The 20,537-nt window shown below is 34.9% G+C and overlaps 1 protein-coding gene across 1 annotated transcript; it reads left to right on the top strand.

Moving 5' to 3' along the window:
- Positions 1–182: 182 nt before the first annotated feature.
- LOC128558614 (transmembrane protein 256 homolog) lies at positions 183–16,339 on the top strand. The gene is made up of 4 exons (XM_053548452.1): positions 183–468; positions 6,418–6,455; positions 12,963–13,043; positions 14,304–16,339. The coding sequence occupies exons 1-4, from the start codon at positions 282–284 to the stop codon at positions 14,445–14,447; spliced, it is 450 nt and encodes a 149-aa protein (XP_053404427.1). The 5' UTR covers positions 183–281; the 3' UTR covers positions 14,448–16,339.
- The last annotated feature ends 4,198 nt before the right edge of the window (positions 16,340–20,537 follow it).

Below are 20,537 nucleotides of genomic sequence, written 5' to 3'. Positions count from 1 at the left end.
CTAAAGAATAAAATTAATTTTTTCAAAGTAATTTATTTTCGTACTAGATAAAGAGAATTACGTACTGCAACTACTGAAAGAAGGAGCCGTGAAGAAATACTACCTTCCAGCAACTTCTCTTTAAACGTTTTGGGGTGTTTTGTCGAGTTTTCTCCGGTGTGTTTAAGGGTAGTAGTTTAATATCTTTAGGTTCCATTCAAGGATACATTCAAGGAAGAATTTCCGTACTTTTTTCGTAAATTTTCGCAATTTTTGTGCCCTCGGCGTTATGACAGTTTAAAATGTCAGATATTGTTAGAAGTTTGTGGAATCAGATAGCGTCCTGGGTTCCCACGAAAGAAGTTCATACTGTCGTGGTAAAAGAAGTCGAGAAAATGAATTTGGGTGCAGCCGCAGGCAAGAACTTCATTAGGATAGCTGGACTTTCTGGAGGACTTGCTGTGATTATGTCTGCATACGGTGCACATGGTAATAACTAAATAGATAAATTTATAATTAATAGTTTTATCATCCTAACTGACCCACTCATTTAACGATAATAATGTAATACAACCTGGTGTGAACTAGTATCCGGACAGGAACAGTGTCCAGACAAATTAGATAGGAAGTGTCTAGTGATACGGATCCAAACCTCTAGAATTTGATTCTAGAGGTACGGATCTGTACCTCTAGACAAGCCTGTCAGGGGTTTTCTAGGGATACGGACCTCCTTTTTCTAAAGATTAAGGGCTATTTATATCTTAAATTTTGTTGGAAATGAAATAAAAAATATGACTTAAACAGTCTTCACTTAAAACTTGGATCAAATTGGTTTACAGATACCAGCATTCACCCGATTGTTTACCTTCTCTTTCAAAATCTAAATAATTAGTTCGTTGTAAAATAAACTGTTGGTAACGACTAGATTAATGAATGAATCTATCCCTTAAATGAATTCTGTTTGAAATTCAACAAAAAAAAATTAGGTATAATAATATGCACCTATTTATTTTGTTATTTAACAAGGTATAATGATAATCGGCATGGAACTGATTGTTTAATAATCCAGGCACGTGTCCAGGTGGGGGGCCAGGGGGCCCGGGCCCCCCCAGCTGGCTGGCTAGTTACGATTTTTATTACTATGGGCCCCTCAATTAACAAATTTATACACCAGCGCAACTGGCTTGATTCGACAGCAATACACAGGCTAAAGAGCCATAAAACCGTGTCCAGTAGTGGAAATTAGCCCCAGGCATGTCACAGGTAAAAGTTTATCTGTGCATGCTTCATTGATCGCTTAATCGGTACTTGATTGGGTAGGAGAGAAACTATTATGTTTTTTACTCTTTGGAAGTGTTATAAAATGATCATTACATTGTTGGTTTTGTTGAGTAAATCATAAAATGAATTTGAAAATTGAAACATTATGATGGTTGTATTTTGTTTTTACATTAAGGCACATTCCCCAAATTTATTAAATTGATAAATATTTATCCTATCTTTTTATTTTACAACAATTATGAATTTGAAACTACTGTATCAATTTTACTCTTTTGGGTCCAATAACCTTACTTAATAACTCTCATAGTTTTAAAAGTAGTTTCTCAGTAAATCTTACAAAACGCATCTAAAACTCGTTACTTATGAGGGGTAATATACATAAAAATATTATTTAATATGTGCTGTGATGTTATAGTTTGTACAGTCAAAGAAGTATAAAATACACATCTATTTATTTTTATAGATCTTTGGTACAGTTAAGAGTTCATTGTCATTTGAAATCTGTGATGTAAATAGTAATTGTCATAATACTTCGTTTGTTTTGTTGGAAATCTAAAAACATTTGGCCATTTTGCAAATAGGATACCCTTAATAATTAGACTAGCAACTAGACTGAAAATTACGATATTTCTATGATTTCTTTTTCTTTTTTATGTTCATAGAGACAAAAGCCAGTCTATTCTAGAGATTTTCTAAGAGGACTGATGTTAAAATTGTAATATTGGACATAGTAAATAGACTGGCTCAGTTCACTACATGAAATCATAAAAATGTGAAAAAAAATCATCATAGTCTAGGAGCTAGTCTACTTAATAATCATCTTAAAACTCATGTGGGGAAGTTGGCAGTTACTTGCGGAGAACAGGTTTGTACTGGTACAGAATCCAGGAATACTGGTTAGGTTAACTGCCCGCCGTTACATGACTGAAATACTGTTGAAAAACGGCGTTAAACCCAAAACAAACAAACAAACAAACAAATAAAACTTCAACATTTTTTTCAACTGGGTATCATACAGAAAAATAAGTCCATTCACTGTGACTGTACAATCATACATACATTGAAAAGGCTTGATGAAATGATTAAAAAGTAGACTTTTCCTTAAATATATAATACATTCATGCATCCTTAAAGGTGTTTCAGGTAGCAGGAAAATGCATCTATTCATGTGCCATATTAAAAACATTTCACAATCGGGAGGGGATACCCCTCCCCAACCCACCCCAGGTTGGGCCCCCCTAGCAAACAAATCCTGCACACGGGCCTGTAATCAATTAAGCGACATTAAGTAAAGAAACTGTTTGTGAAAACGTCACTTGTATCTCGTAACGGCTACCAAATGTGTGAAAAACATAAATACAATTATGGTTAATTATCAATTATTAAGATAGTTTTTTCTCAACATATTTAGAGTCACTGGACCTATGCTCGCCCAGGCACATGCTCGCCCATTTTTTAATTTGATGCCAGATTGTGTAATAAAGATGCAAATTTTTGTCAGATGTGTTGTTTATTTTTTGTACCCTTTGTGTCCCACTCTCTGTCCTCACTTTTGAAGAGTCTCCGGTTCCGGTCAAGGTCGATAGCAGACGAAAATAAAAGGGAAAATGAAACCAAATGTGAAAGTGGCCAAAAAGAAACATGACTTAAAATAAATATTTTCAAAAACACTGGTTAAAAACTGTTGCAATACTAAAGGTTAAACATAGTATGAACTTTTTATGCAGTTTATTTCAAACTATCAGACCAAATAATGATTTTATATCAGCAAATATTCGTCAACTCCGGGCTGTCAAAATTGTTTTCGAAATGCTGCTTCAAGGGCAAAAATAATTACAGACAATTTTACCATCATCTTTCACATCTAGTTTATTTAAATGTAATTAAAAATATGTTGTTTATGCAATTTTGTGATTCGTCTGCACCCAACCCATAACTTCTAGGCAAGAATGCTGCATCAGTGTTTTTACAGTAAATACGTTTTGATAACTTCTATTGTATAACTATCATGCTTTTTGCGGGAGTAAATATGTTGTTGAGAATACTAATAGATTAGACTAAATGTTTATCTTGTCATTTAATACATAAATGGTTTTCTTTTAAAAATATACCACTGGGCGAGCATGGGTCCTGTCCACCTGGAAAAACGATGGAAACAGTATAGTGGTGTTATGCCCGATTTTCAAAGTCCCGGATGTAAGTGTTTACTAAAAATTGGGTCATTTGAATGGGACAATGCCTGGGTAGAACTGACGAGGCAAAGAAGTTGATATATAGTATTACAATAAAAATATTGCAATTTTAATGCCTTTTCTGGGCGAGGACTGGTCCAGTCAGTCTAACATTATTTTGTTTAATCTTTATATCTTTTTTCTGCAAGTTCGAATCCTCGTGATTTATTTGGTGTTCCTCGGTTGTTTACATTCCGAAAGAAAATGTAACAAATTGTATGAACACTGTTAACCATTTAAATCCAAGTTTTAGGTGAATACTGATGAAGTCTTATTTGTTATTTCATTTTCAACAAAATTTGAAACGTAAATGATCCTTAATCTCTAGAAAAAGGAAGGTCCGTACCCCTAGGAAACTTCTAACAGGCTTATCTAGAGGTACGGATCCGTACCCCTAGACACTTCTAATTAGATAACAGCTTGATTTGAGCTGTTGTATCATCCATGTCATCCAGATGATTGTTTTTTCTTATTATTCATTAAATATTTGCCCGTTTTCAATTTGGTTTCTTTTCCAGCGTACTGCTATGCTGTTTGACGCTATGACGTAATATTTGTGACGTCAGAACAGTGAATTGTTGTATAATAATTCACTGTTTTCAGCCTTCTTTGTTATATAGGAAAATGAATCGGATCATGTTAGAATGTACGTGTTATAATAAATGAATATTGCATTGAACATGTTTAATGGGATTTGTCCAAAAAATTGTTTATACGTTGATAGATTTATTTCGGCAAAGAATAACATTTACATGATTTTAAGTAGTTGGACTGATTCCTTAAAGTTTTATACTTAGATGCTCGTGTCTTTTGGTATTATAGTAATACCAATCAAAAGACACTGAATATCACAATGAAGTTTAAATAGAAAGGTTCAGTTTCAGCTGATTAATCATTATGTTGTTGATGTTGAACAGTTTAGCATAAAATATCAAATTTTCAAAGTATATATTTTTATAGGTTGTCTTTCTGTACCAATGCAGTTAGTAAAAGGGTTGTTTACATTCTCAGATATTCATTATTGTTTCGTCATTTGAAACAGACGTGTTATAAAACTTTACAAAAGTATTCAGAATGATTGTGTGTACCAGTTTGTTTTTCATTTAGCATTTATGATAATTCCAAAATTCTGTGGTATATTTTTTCTAAACGTTTTAAAAATCTGACATCTTCTTCGTTAGACAATATTTTGTTTTCATTTTGGGTATCAAGTAGAGTAGAAAAGGTAACGCAACTACAGATGACATAATTAGTAAATCGTCTCCATGAATCACTTCATAAATGTTAATTTTGCAGATTCATAAACTATGGCCTTAGCAAAAGGAAGTGCTTCAGAAGGCCATGACTTTATCTAGCGACCAGCAGAAATATAGGACTCAAATTGTTCATACTGGGATTCATCTTTTTCCAGGCAGGAGTCCAGGACTCCTACTTTGAAAATCCTAGTGAGAACCCTGGCAGTTCAAGAAAATCTATAATTTGATAGAAACACATTGACTTTCATGAATGAAATTTCAAGGTATCCAAGGGAGACAACAAATACAGTTAATACATAACAGTATCTTATAGATAGATTCCCTTTATATTGCTGTATAATGTACCCGGTACTTGAAATTATTATTGTTGAAGTGGCTTTTAGTGCTGATCTGTTTACCTGTTTTTACCCGAGAATATTAATTAGTTCGCTGTAAAATATTTGTAGGGAACATGGTTCTTAGTATGAAAAAGTAACACCTTTTATTCATGACCTAATTGAAGCCTCTCATAAATACATATTTTATGTCACTGGGTGTAATTTTAACTGTATTTTCAGGTGTACCAGGCCTTTTTGCCATTATTTTGGGAATGCCACCAACGCCAGTGGAATTGGGAAAATGCTCTGGGATATTAATTGGAAAAAAATTGAAAGTTACCTAAACATATATAAGGTGCTTTCCTTAAGTGTAATATTTTCAAATGTGGGGTTTCATATATATCATAACTGTTGTTACATAACAATTTAACAAATAAACAGAGATAAAATACATAAACTATTGTAGAACAGCAAGAACCCTGGAAGTTAACATTCATTTGGGAATTTAAAGTCCAGAATTGGGCTAAAAAACATACTTTCTTGCTTTGGGACTGGCTCGTTTTATGGGAGATAGATTAATAGTTTAAACTTTATAGTTTTCACTCAAGTCAGACTTTAAATCGCCAGTGCGAGTGAAAGTCTCTGAAAACAAACAAATTACAGTTTCCAGATTTTTGTAATCCTGTCAAAGTTCCTTCTTGAAATATATATTTAATACAAATTCAATTTGTTTTCCAGCTTAAAGTCACAAAGAATATTTTTATACCCCCAAAGTATACAGGAGCTACATGCATGTCAGTCCATCCATAATTTGTATCCACTTCATAATTCTTCCATTGGGAAGATTTTCATAAAACTAACGTGCAGAGTTAAAACACGAGTCACTAGGTCCAAGGCTAAGGTCACACTTGTAGGTCAGAGAACAAATAGCCTTAATTTGTGTCCACACCATATATTATCTACTAAACCACTGGAATGAATTTCATGAAATTAGTGTCAAGCCTTAACCTCATCAAAATAACATGTAGAGTGCACAATCCACTAGATCCAAGGTCAAGGTTACACTTTAATGTCAAAAGTCTTGATCACAACATTTTACTTTCCCTGTGTCAACGCAGCTTCTGGGGTATTAATCGCCTTTAGTGATAGCTCTAGTTTGAATTGCTTCCTCAGCAGTCTTCCATTTTGAGCTAGTGTAATCTTGTAATCTTGGTCTGCACTGGGCACAAAGGCAGAATCACTTGCTGCCAGCAGGCTAATAGTTAAATATTCAAGCTGTAATACATGTAGTTTGTAATGATAGCAATGATAGGTAAATTTCATTAATGACACTACGTAATTTTTATTTTTCAGCATTTAATTCAAAAACTGAGGACACAAGACTTAAGAATGTAAGTTTGCATATTGTTTTGTTCAAAGTAATAAATAGAAGATCTGGGGCCGTATTCATAAAACATATTAAGTATAAGTTTTGACTTAAGTTTAAGATTTTACTTAAGTTTGTGGTGATTTTAACTTAAGTCTAAGTAAAAACTTAAGTCCTAGTCATAAAACAGCTTAAACTTAAGATACGTAAGAAATGACTTAAGTCAGAAAATAAAATAGCGTGGAGAGTACGATTAAAGTGTTGTTTTTCAGATAAAAGCACTTTAAACATAATTGTGCATATGTATCTGTCTGAAATTAATGTTGTTTTTTTAATGTTTTCGTCCACAATAAAAAATAAGAATTACTTATTAAGTTGTTTTATGAATAACAAATATACTTAAGTAAAATAAATTTCTAACCTAAGTAATACTTAAGTAAATAATCAATTTCTTATACTAATACTTAAGATGCTTTATGAATACGACCCCAGCTCTTACATTTAGATTTCATTCTGGAAAAATTTGCAAACACCTAATTTGCTATAAGAATGGTAGAAAAATTACTTAAGTTACCAAATATAGAACATAAAAGAGCTGTTACTAAAAACATCAAAAATCCATTTTGAAAAATCAGCTGTGGTTGCTAGCATACAACTCCAGTTATGTTAAATTAACAAAATCATTGATTCAAAAGTCAATAAACATGACAAAAGATATAATTATACCCCCACCAAACATGTTTGTGGGGGGCTATATAGGAGTCAGTTTTGTCCCGTCCCGTCCCGTCGCGAAATCTATTATCTCAGTTACTACTAAATGGATTTGATTCAAATTTAAAATAGATGTATCACCTTATCACCCACATCATGTGACACAAGATGCATAACTCTGACACCAATTTTTCATGAATTATGTCCCCTTTTATTAGCTCATCTGTCACGTAGTGACAGGGTGAGCTTTTGTGATCACCCTTCGTCCGTCATCCGTCCACAATTTCTTGTCTGCACAATAATGGTTTCATTTATGATTTTATTTTAACCAAACTTGCACACAACTTGTATCACCATAAGATCTTGGTTCCTTTCTTGAACTGGCCAGATCCCATTATCGGTTCCAGAGTTATGGCCCTTGAAAGGGCCAAAATTAGCTATTTTTACCTTGTCTGCGCATTAGCAGCTTTATTTATGATTTGATTTTTACTAAACTTGCACACAGCTTGTATCACCATAAGATATATATTGGTTCCTTTCTTGAACTGGCCAGATCCCATTATCGGTTCCAGAGTTATGGCCCCTGAAAGGGCCAAAATTAGCTATTTTGACCTTGTCTGCACAATAGCAGCTTCGTTTATGATTTGAATTTAATCAAACTTGCACAAAACTTGTGTCACCATAAGATCTCGATTCCTTTCTTGAACCTGCCAGATCCCTTAATGGGTTTCAGAGTTATGGCCCCTGAAAGGCCAAAATTAGCTATTTTTACCTTGTCTGCGCATTAGCAGCTTCATTTATGATTTGATTTTAACTAAACTTGCACACTACTTGTATCACCACAAGATCTTGGTTCCTTTCTTGAACTGGCCAGATTCCATTATGTGTTCCAGAGTTATGGCCCCTGATAGGGCCAAAATAAGCTATTTTGACCTTGTCTGCACAATAGCAGCTTCATTTATGATTTGAATTTAATCAAACTTGCACAGAAACTTGTGTCACCATAAGATCTTGGTTCCTTTCTTCAGGCTGTCTAGCGTCCCTAAAATTCCTACTTTTTCCTATTTTTTTTCGATTTGGCTAAAATTCCTATTTTTTTTAAAAAATCAAAGGAAATTCCTAAAAAGGCCCTGTTTTTTCACAAAGATTCCTAAATTTTTAACTTTTTTGCAATGATCAAAAAGAGAAAATGTTTTAAATGTTGTTTAAAAGTTCTAATTCAGAAAAAAACAGTTTAGCACAGTTGAAAGCAGTTTACCAGTGGATCCATGTGTTCAGCTTGTTATTGGTTGTGACTAGATGACAGAGATAGGATTTCTGAAGGTAAATTGTGATACTTGAAAGATCTATTTCCCAGTGAAGATTATCTGAGGGATATTTAGTGCTCCTTCACTGGAAGTGTAGCATACACATAGTGCAGAAGTAATACCTAGTTAATAGGTGTATATAGGTGTAGACATAATAAAAAATCAGGTCAAATTCTGATTATTTACTTGGCCTGTTCTTCATTATTATGTAATATGTGATCACAGTTCAGATTTATTCTTTATACATGTATGTATTGTTTGCAAGCTATACAAGTTTCTAGTCAAATATGAACTGATGCCCATCAACATTTTTATTAGATGTATATTTTTCCCACTGCAATTTTTTGAGCTGTCAATGCTTCAAATTAACAAATTGTTTATTGTGGAATGTGATAGCTGAAAAGGGTGAAGAGGAGACGATTCTTGAGATTTTTCTCACAATCATGCACTGATGTCAACAAATGTATGGCTTGGAAACAGTTTTTGTGAATTTGCTAATTTAATGACCTGTGCTGGTTTAATTTGTATTTTCTAAGTATATCAAGTACCTGATGTCCATGCTGAATGTTGTAAAACTATGTATTTGTTGGTAATAAGTGTGTTATAATTTCTGTACAAGTTAATCATAGTTATAAGTTTGTTGAACACTTGTCTTAGTTCACTCTCAATTTGTGTACTCTGATATGCACTGTTGCTGGCAATACACTGTACTCCAGTTGACAGCATTTCTTACTTTTTGGCATTGTTTCTTGTTTAAAAAATTAAAGAATAAAAAAATATGGTGTGGATTGTGATGGCTATAAGGGGAGAAGAGGAGGCCATAATTAAACTCTTTTCAGTCAGACGAAGTAAGTGTATAGCTAGTGACACTGTGCTATTTTTAATGTGTACTTTTAGTCAAAGTAGTTAATTCTCATTTCTGTTTATTTCCAGGATACAGCCAACAATAGCTGAAAACAGTGGAAAGCTGGTAGACGTCTTTTCTGTAAATAAAGCACTATTTGTGAGTTACTTTTATGTCAATCACATAAAGGTAAGCACATTACATGGTCTGTAAAGTCCATATTTTAATTTGAAAATTCCTAAATTTAGCCCTAAAATTTCCTTAAAATTGTACCAAATTCCTAATTTTAGCCCTATTTTTTTGTACAAATTGCCCTAAAATTAGCCCTAATTTTTTGTCAGGGTATGCTAGACAGCCAGTTTCTTGAACTGGCCAGATCCCACAATGGGTTCCAGAGTTATGGCCCCTGAAAGGGCCAAAATTAGCTATTTTGACTTTGTCTGCACAATAGCAGCTTCGTTTATGACTTGATTTTAACCAAACTTGCACACAACTTGTATCACCATAAGATATCAATTCCTTTTTATACGCCCTAAGAGACATATTATGTTATCGCCTCGGTGTCCTTCTGTCTGTCTGTCTTTCTGTCTGTTGGTTAGCAATTTCCCTTCCGCTCTGTAACTCTTGAACCCCTCGAAGGATTTCAAAGAAACCTGACACAAATGTTCACCTCATCGAAACGATGTGCAGAGCACATGTTTCGGATGGCTCACTTCAAGGTCAAGGTCATACTTAGGGGTCAAAGGTCATATTACTTTGTTTTGTGTGTATATTGCTCTGCATTTGTGTTGCATTGCAGTGCTCTTGTTTTTATTTGGCAGATCCTTCTTTTGTTCACTTACAATAATTTTTGTTTAATTGCTTCCCTTTTATGTTACTATAAATAGCTTATTTAGTAACTTTTTAATTATTTGCCGTAGGGAAAAACCGAGACCACTTTCCTGTGGTACAACATGGATGGTACCGCCAATTTATAGGTGTATTTTGACATATCTGTACCTTTAGGAAAATTTCAACTATATTTATCATATGATTCTTTTGATTGATCTTGATTATGATTTTTTGACCTTCTTGTCCTTAAGTGCAATGATGACAGGTGAGCGATATAGGGCCATTATGGCCCTCTTGTTTAGAATTATGTCTCCCCCACCCCCCCCAAGGGAGATATATTGTTTTTGCCCCGTCCTTCCGTACATACGTACGTCACACTTCATTTCCGATCAATAACTGGAGAACCATTTAACCTAGAACCTTCAAACTTCATACGGTGGCAGGGCTTATGGAGGAGACGACCCCTATTGTTTTGGGATCACTCCGTCAAAGGTCAAGGTCACAGGGGCCTTAACATGGAACACCATTTCCGATCAATAACTTGAGAATCACTTGACCCAGAATGTTGAAACTTCATAGGATGATTAGTCATGCAGAGTAGATGACCCCTATTGCTTTTGGGGTCACTCCGTTGAAGGTCAAGGTCACAGGGGCCTGAACTTAGAAAAACATTTCTGATCAATAACTTGAGAACGACTTGACCCAGAATGTTGAAACTTCATAGGATGATTGGACATGCAGAGTAGATGACCCCTATTGATTTTGGGGGTCACTCCTTTAAAGGTCAAGGTCACAGGGGCCTGAACATGGAAAACCATTTCCGATCAATAACTTGAGAACCACTTGACCCAGAATGTTGAAAATTCATAGGATGATTGGTCATGCAGAGTAGATGACCCCTATTGATTTTGGGGTCACTCTGTTAAAGGTCAAGGTCACAGGGGTCTGAACATGGAAAACCATATCTGATCAATAACTTGAGAACCACTTGACCCAGAATATTGAAACTTCATAGGATGATAGGTCATGCAGAGTAGATGACATCTATTGATTTTGGGTTACTCAATTAAAGGTCAAGGTCACAGGGGCCTGATCATGGAAAACCATTTCCGATCAATAACTTGAGAACCACTTGATTCAGAATGTTGAAACTTCATAGGATGATTGGATATGCATAGTAGATGACCCCTATTGATTTTGGGATCACTCTATTAAAGGTCAAGGTCACAGGGGCCTGAACATGGAAAAACATTTCCGGTCAGTAACTTGAGAACTACTTGACCCAGAATTTTGAAACTTCGTAGGATGATTGGACATGCAGAGTAGATGACCCCTACTGATTTTGGGATCACCCGATCAAAGGTCAAGGTCACAGGGGCTTGAACATGGAAAACAGTTTCCAATTCATAACTTGAGAACCACTTAGCCCAGAATGTTGAAACTTTGTGGAATGATTGGACATGCCAAATAGATGATTCCTATTGCATCCAGCCACCAGTGTTGCTTAGACTTTTGCTCCTGTCCCCTATTGACTTCCTGCCTATATGACTATGCATCGGGGGAGACATGCACTTTTCTACAAAAGCATCTTCTAGTTTAAGGTTAATTTTGATGCATTTTCACTATATCTCAGTTATTACTAAGTCTAAATGGTTTTGATTCAGACTTAAAATAGATGTTCCACCTTATCACCCACATCATGTGACACAAGGTGCATAACTCTGACACCATTTTTTAATGAATTATGCCCCCTTTTAATTAGAATATAAGGTTAATTTTGATGCATTTTCACTATATCTCAGTTATTACTAAATGGATATGATTCAAACTTAAAATAGATGTTCCACCTTATCACCCCATCTTGTGACACAAGCTGCATAACTCTGACACCAACTTTTCATGAATTATGCCCCCTTTTACTTAGAATTTAAGGTAAATTTTGATGTATTTTCACTATATCTCAGTTATTACTAAATGGAATTGATTCAAACTCAAAATAGATGTTCCACCTCATCACCCACATCATGTGACACAAGATGCTTAACTCCTACACCAATTTTTCATGAATTATGCCCCCTTTTACTTAGACTTTAAGGCTAATTTTGATGTATTTTCACTATATATCATTCTGATTGGCTTAGAGCCAAAGGGAAGTTACCTTTTTTAAACTTTTATACTGAGTTACTTCCCCTTAAATTCTAAGAATTTGTCTATTTTTAGAAATTCTTAGAAAGTTTTAGATTTTCAATATTTTAGGAATTTTTCTAACTTTTTTATTATTAGTCCTGTATAAAAAGTAAAAACATTTTTCTGTGGTAACATGTGTCGGTAAGACACTTTTTGGTATTAATTTTTAGTGTATCTCTTATATTAGAGATTTTTATATTTACCTCATCCCTCATCCTGGGCACATATACTAGTATTACTTATATGTGCCGAGGAAGCCCAGGATGAAGTAAAATTTTGTATTATGTATTAATTATTTTTTTTTTAAGTTTTATATTATTCTAATAATTTTTAAAATATCTTATGGTTGATGGTTGCCATTCTTCTGTGACAAGACCATATGGTGGGGTATAAGTCACTCCTGTGACAGTTCTAGTTCTAATTTGTAAAAAGTAGTGTCATGTTGAAACAATCTGATAAGTACATACATGTTTCTCATGAACAGACAGTCAAACAGAGACTGCTATTATTTTATTTGCTTGTATTATATGCTATCAAGGATCTTCTATCAGATTTTATTTACAACATTTCTTCTGATTACCTGCATACAGTATGACAGTAATAAGAAGAAATATGGTAACACATGTTGTCATGACAACTGTAATTATTTCAGGTGTTTGAATCTGGTAACAAGATGCACTTGATACATTCAGTGGCGCTGCTGGGGGTCCCGCTCACTAGAAGACCTATGCTGGTAATCTTACCTTTGGTGCAGTTTACTTTCATATAAAGCTAATACATGTTATTGTTTCTAAAACATAATTATAAGCAAAATGTTTTTCATTTTAAATATTTTACAAAGAATTTGTACTTAAACAGGCTCGTGAAGTGTACATGTATATTATTTTTGCAAAATAATGTAGGAACTCAAATTGGTAACTTTGTGTCCAGCCTTATTCTCACACTAAAACTTTGTGTCCAGTCTCACTCACTGTTTAAAGCTTTGGGTCCATTCTAATTTTCTAAAGTTTTGTGTCCATGCGGTTTCATTTTCTGTCTAAACCTTTAATTGTGCCCAGACTCATTCTTAGACTAAAGCTTTGTATCCAGTCTCATTTTCTTTCTAAAGCTATGTGTCCATTTTCATTTTCTGCCTAAAGCTTTTTGTCCATTCTTATTCTCTGTCTAAAGCTTTATATCCAGTCTCATTTTCTGTCTAAACCTTTAATGGTGTCCAGACTCATTCTTAGACTAAAGCTTTGTATCCAGTCTCATTTTCTTTCTAAAGCTATGTGTCCATTTTCATTTTCTGCCTAAAGCTTTTTGTCCATTCTTATTCTCTGTCTAAAGCTTTATATCCAGTCTCATTTTCTGTCTAAACCTTTAATTGTGTCCAGACTCATTCTTAGACTAAAGCTTTGTATCCAGTCTCATTTTCTTTCTAAAGCTATGTGTCCATTTTCATTTTCTGCCTAAAGCTTTTTGTCCATTCTTATTCTCTGTCTAAAGCTTTGTGTCCAGTCTCATTCTCTAAAACATTGTGTCCATTTTCGTTCTTTGTTCAAAGTTTCCTTGGCCGAGTGGTTTAAAGTCACAGACTTTGAATTACTAGCCCCTGATAGATATGGGTTAGAGCCTCACATGGTGTGCTGAATTCTTCATGCGAGGAAGCCATCCAGCTAGGTTAAGGAAAGTTGATGGTTCTACCCAGGTGCCTGCCCATGATGAAATAATGCACGGATGGGCTCCTTGGATCTTCCTCCACCATCAAAGCTGGAAAATTGCTGTATGACCATAATTGTGTTTGTGTGATATTAAACCCAACAAAAACAAAAGAAAATCTCTAAAAGTGAAGCTTTCACACTGAAATGGTAGATAGCAATGTCAGATAGATTCTAGTAAGAAATATGCAGCCAGACTTGGACTTGGAACATGTTGCCTGTGAAAACCATTTCACACACGTTTTGTCATGGTGCTGCAATGCAGCTTCAACATCATTGTTTAATTATTTCAGGTGGGCACACTGATGACCTCGGGCATTTTGATATTCTCTGGTACATGTTATTATCAGGCTATGACAGGGGATGGGCGTGTCCGGAAAGCAACACCATATGGTGGAATATTACTGATCTTGTCATGGTTTGCCATGATTTTGTGATAAAAGACATTTCAAGTGATAGTATTTTAATTATAATACAATGTACTAGTACCCTTTTCTGCCAAACTTTTGTGATGAATACGCTGTAAAGGATTTACGAATGCAGACCCATAGTTTTTAAATTATATGCAGTTTGTTATTACAATAGAAAGAAGTGCAAGTATTGAAGGTTGTGAAAAGTGAAGTGCTATAAGAGTGCAATTCATGATTGAAAGGTTTATAGTGCTAGATATATTACCGATTTATAGATATGTACTTATTTGTTTTAAGTGAGGTCAGTAAACACATTATGCAAGTCATGGTCTACAAGAATGTTCTGTAGCTAGACACTTTCAAGAATATTATTTATACGGAGTGCTGTAAGTACACACAACATTATCGTAATGATGAATACAGCAGTAAAATGGCAAACAAAAAACTGAATTTTAACCTTCAGTTGACATAAAGTGCTAATATCCTGGTGATGTGTTAATTGCATCAGAATTTCCTTAAAAGTTTACAGACTAAAATTTAGTCTTTTAAACTGATAAGGAAATTCATACACAATAAACATTAATTAATGTTAATTGCTGTCTGTTTCCTTTATATAAATGATTTTATTGACTTTTTTATGTTTTTTTGTGGCAAACTGAACACTGTCTAATTTTTACAGTACACAGATTGTTTATACACTCAAGCTCTTTAGTTTGAGATTTTTTTATTGATATAAGTGTTTTGACACTTGTGCACTGAATAGTATTTCTGTTCATGATTTTTACTTAACAACGTAGGACTAGTGAAAGAAGTGTTTAGTATTCAAGGTCTCACCAGTTTGTTATGTTTATGTTTGTACTTTCAGATGTTTTTTTTTCTTGCAACTTACAGTTGATTTTTTGGCCAATAAGATATTTTCAGGGTTTTACCTTAAGTTCATCATCTAAGATTCTAAGAGCAGCGTGATTACGGTATACTTTGTAGGCAACAAAGGAGTGTAGACATTTTGTATCTTTTCCTGCATCGTTTGTTTGCATCAGAACTGATAATTATAATATGTCATTTTATATAGTGACATTTTTACGTTTGTTTGTTCGATATTAATATGTAATGCATTATGCTTGCATCATAAAGATCAAAATTTGTTCCAACCACAAAGACACTTGATATTGTAAATAAACAAATGTCAATTAATTTCTGTATATTGTCTTATTTTGAAAGGTTAACATTTTGTTTACTTCAGTTTTGAAATAAAAGTTAGTGGTCCTTCAAGCATCACATTTGATCTTTCATTTTTTGTAGTGTTTAATTACTCTTTAGGTACTCTGATATGACGTTACCGTACTCGTATATATGTTAAATTTAGGTGATTGACAGTTGTGAAATGTGTTTTCCTTTTTCTTGAAGCTGCTAGTGTATTCTTAATTATTCTGCAGGTGTTTCCTTAATTAATCTGTCTAAAATATAAGAGGTCAAAACATGAAAAAACAAAGAGAATTGGCATTGCAGGTTCATATGCAAGTTTATGATTTTTTATTTGGCAGTCGGATAAAGATATTGGATGGATGAAAGAGACGCCTGGATTGATGGGTGAAAATGGAGCCTAGGTTCCAGTTCTTAAACTGTATATGCACTAGTTTTATGCATTATTTGTTTTACCAAAAATAGATTGTGTTTTAACATTTTGAAAAAAAAAGTAATGTTGTCTGCAAAATGATGATTATTATTGGGAAGATGCCATTGAAAAAATGTACCCATATCAATATTATAAATCATGCTGCGGGCTAGATGTAATAGCACTTTCCAGACTTTACATGAAGTAAAGAGGGAAATATAATTTGTTTGATTTGTTATAAACATTGCTGAATGTTCAAAATGATGTCATTTTGTTCAAAGATTCGAATAAATTTTATATGTAATTGTTTGTACATCATTTATTTCATCAGTATTAACATGACGAGTTTCTCCAAGTTGTAATGATGCTATATTACATTACTGTTACCTCAGTTAGGATATGTGCCAATAAATAGGACATATGTTTAGCCAGACTGGGACTCGAACCTTTGACCATGAAATTTCCTGATAGATCTTCATCAAACTAAGTCTATAGTATCATTATAAGGTCGTCTCGGGGGGGGGGGGGGGGGGGGGGGGGGGGGGGGGGGGGGGGGGGGCGGACCGCTAGAGCGAAAATAAGAAATGCCTTTAAATGATTTCTTCTCATGAACTGCTTGAAAGATCTTGATCAAACTTGGTCTGTAGCATCATTATATGGTTCTCCCAAATTTATACAAATGGGTACAGTCTTCCCCTTTTAGGGGCTACTAGAATTAAAAATAGGAATGTATTCTAAAGACTTCTCATGAACTGCTTGATGGATCTTCATCAAAATTGATTTGTAGCATTATTATAAGGTCCTTCACCAAAATTGTTCAATTATAAGTAAACATTCACAAAAAGTGTAAGGTCCAATCATATTTAGCTCACTTGAACCAAACGCTCTGGGTGAACTATAAAGGTGGAATTGGTCTACTTGTTTGCTTAAAAATATTCCTCCTGGCAAAGTCCTCTTTCAAATTTGTTCAAATGGTTCTGCTTGACCACATTTAAGTGCCACTAAAGCTAAAAATAGAAACAACTTTTCAAGAACAACTTGGTGGAACTTCACAAAACTTAATCTGTAGTATCACTATAAGGTCATCTACCAGTTTTGTCAAAAGAGGGGACCTTGATAATTTTTATGGGCTGCAAAAACATTAGGTCTGTAGCATAATTATAAGGGCCTTTCCTTTTTAGCTCACATGTCACAAAGTGACAAGGTGAGCTTTTGTGATCTCGTGGCATCCGTCGTCTGTCTGTGCGTCCATAAACTTTTGCTTGTGACCATTCTAGAGGTCACATTTTTCTTGGGATCTTTATGAAAATTAGAATGTTCATCTTAATGATGTCTAGGTCAAGTTCGAAACTGGGTCACGTGCGGTCCAAAACTAGGTCAGTAGGTCTAAAAATAGAAAACCCAGGTGCCCACTCGTGATTAAATAATGCACTGAGGGGCACCTGGGGTCTTCCTCCACCATTAAAGCTGGAAAGTCGCCATATGACCTATCATGTCGTTGCGACATTAAATCCAAAACAGAAAACAAAAAAACTTGTGACCTCTCTAAAGGCCATACTTTTCAATGGATCTTCATAAAAATTGGTCAGAATGTTCACTTGATGATATCTAGGTCAAGTTCGAAACTGGGCAATGTGCCGTCAAAAACTAGGTCAGTAGGTCAAAAAATAAAAAAACCTTGTGACCTCTCTAGAGGCCATATTTTTCATGGGATCTGTATGAAAGTTGGTCTGAATGTTCATGATATCTAGGTCAAGTTCGAAACTTGGTCAACTGTGGTCAAAAACTAGGTCAGTAGGTCTAAAAACAGAAAAACCTTGTGACCTTTCTAGAGGCCATACTTTCAATGGATCTTCATGAAAATTGGTCCACCTTGATGATAACTAGGTCAAGTTCGAAACTGGGTCACGTGCCTCAAAAACTAGGTCAGTAGGTCAAATAATAAAAAAACTTGTGACCTCTTTAGAGGTCATATTTTTCATGGGATCTGTATGAAAATTGGTCTGAATGTTTATCTTGATGATATATAGGTCCAGTTCGAAACTGGGTCAAATGCGTTCAAAAAATAGGTCAGTATGTCTAAAAATAGAAAAACCTTTCGACCTCTCTAGAGGCTATATTTTGCAATGGATCTTCATGAAAATTGGTCAGAATGTTCACCTTGATGATATCTAGGTAAAGTTCGAAACTAGGTCACGTGCGGTCAAAAACTAGGTCAGTAGTTATAAAAATAGAAAAACCTTGTGACCTCTCTAGAGGCCATATTTTTCATGAGATCTTCATGAAAATTGGTGAGAATGTTCACCTTGATGATATCTAGGTCAAGTTCAAAACTGGGTCACGTGCCTTCAAAAACTAGGTCATTAGGTTAAATAATAGAAAAACCTTGTGACCTCTCTAGAGACCATATTTTTCAATGGATCTTCATGAAAATTGGTCAGATTTTTTATCTCGATGATATCTAGGTCAAATTCAAAACTGGGTCACATGAGCTCAAAAACTAGGTCACTATGTCAAATAATAGAAAAAACGACGTCATACTCAGTTCAAAACTGGGTCATGTGGGGACAGGTGAGCGATTCAGGACCATCATGGTCCTCTTGTTGTTTAATTGGGAGCACTTAGCCACTCTGTTAAGACCACTTTAGCTAATAGCGGAAATACCTTTATACAATTTCTTCGCATGAGGCATTTGATAGATCTTCATCAAAATTGGTCAGTAGCATTCTTATAAAGTACTCTCTAAAGTTTCTTCAGTTGGATGTGATGTGGTGTGGGACGCACTTGGCCTTTCAAAGGGACATCAAAGCTTAAAGCAGGAGTGTCACTAAATGACATTCCCCTGAACTTCTTTGTGATCTTCAGTTAACTTGTTCCTTGTAAGATCGTCTGTCTAATTTGTTCAAGGCTCTTTACCTGTTTTATGTATTTATTTAGTTCTAAACGTAGTTGTTATTATTTATGAAGTGTGTCGTACAGTCATATAATCAAGGCCAAATAGTCAAAGTTCGGTGAATGACTTAGGGCTGCTATGTCACTCTTATCTTGAATAAGCCTTTTTTTATATCGCCCATTCGAAGAAAGGTAGAGGTGTTGCACTCACTCATTTGTCTGCATCAGCGTCCATATTTTTAGCTTAACTAATCAAAGAGTAGTGAGAGCGATTCTACTTACCTGGGCATCAAAGTCGGCATCACACATTGCTTACCTTCATATCTTAGTACCCATTGCATGTACAAGATTGAAACATAAAGCAAGGCTTCCTAGTCATAAATAAACAAGTAAAATAACTTGGTTAAATCAAATTCCAATAATGGCCCATTTTCACTTAGAAAATGTGACTGGTTTTTGTCCAACTGACTATCAAGCTGTATTTCAGTAAGAACTGTACGTATTTGATTGAAACGTCAAACAACGCTTCCCAGTTATCAGAACTATGGAAATAGAAGAAGTAAGATAACTCTTGGCTGAATATAATTCAATTTATAGCCCCTTTTGGACTTAGAAAATGTGGTAAAAGTTCTGCATGCAAATAACTGTCTAGCTGTACCTCGATAACAACTTAATGTGTTGGAGTGAAACTTCACACAAGGCTTCCCAACCTACTGAAACAACAAAGTTATATAACTCTAACATAATTTAATTCAAATTATGGTCATTTTTCTTCTTTATTTATTTAAAGATTTGCATGGAAGTTGTTATCATTGTCATAATAAAAAATATATTTATTTGTCAAGTTATGACCCTTGATGGGCCTCTATGACCGAGAGGTTAAGGTAGCTGACCAAAATCACTCTCCCCTCACCGATGTGGGTTCGAGCCTTGCTTGAGGCGTACAATTCTTCATGCAACGAAGCCATCCAGCTGGCTTGCAGGAAGTTGGGGGTTTGCCCTTGATGGCATAATGCCGGGAGGGGCACCTGAGGTCTTCCTTCACTGCAAAAAGCTGGAAAGTCGCCATATGACCTATAAATGTGTTGCTGTAACGTTAAACCCAACAAAATCAAAAATGGCCCTTGTTCAGCTTAGAAGCTGTCAAATACTCGAGCATACTGTCTTATGGATAGCTTATGTATATAAGCTTTTATCTCAATACAAACTTATGTCTCTTTTTTCCTCCACTAAGTAGTTTCTGGTTTCTTTGTTCAGGGTGAGACATATGCATAGGCAGATGGTCCGAGTCCGTTATCCGTCATCAACATTTTAACTTAAACAGGTTCTCCTCTAAAATAATAGGCCAGAATTAGAATCTACACCAAACTTGGTATGTAGAATCATTATAAGGTCCTCTTCTAGTTTTGTTCAAATGAGGGCACTTGGCCCCTTTTCTGGCGTGGTCCTTGTAGCTGTACCAATGATTATTTGCTTTATTGTAGTTTTTGTTCTAGCTTGTTCACCCTTTAGTTTGGCAATGAACGCGAAGTTGTGCTGGTGATACTTTGCTATAACTGTCTAGAACCTCCTATGCCATCCTTCTAGATGACTGTTGGTACGCGGTTCTC

This window comes from Mercenaria mercenaria, chromosome 7 (genome assembly GCF_021730395.1).
Source record: "Mercenaria mercenaria strain notata chromosome 7, MADL_Memer_1, whole genome shotgun sequence".
NCBI lineage: Eukaryota > Metazoa > Mollusca > Bivalvia > Venerida > Veneridae > Mercenaria > Mercenaria mercenaria.
The sequence above is the reverse complement of the archived record's forward strand: the minus strand, read 5'-3'. Positions and strand labels throughout refer to the sequence as shown.

Excerpts from the sequence above, each read along its gene's own strand:
- LOC128558614 (XM_053548452.1), top strand. The coding sequence starts at position 282 with ATGTCAGATATTGTTAGAAGTTTGTGGAATCAGATAGCGTCCTGGGTT. Across the intron at positions 469-6,417 it reads GTCTGCATACGGTGCACATG|CATTTAATTCAAAAACTGAG; the intron begins GTAATAACTAAA and ends TTTATTTTTCAG. Across the intron at positions 13,044-14,303 it reads TCACTAGAAGACCTATGCTG|GTGGGCACACTGATGACCTC; the intron begins GTAATCTTACCT and ends TAATTATTTCAG.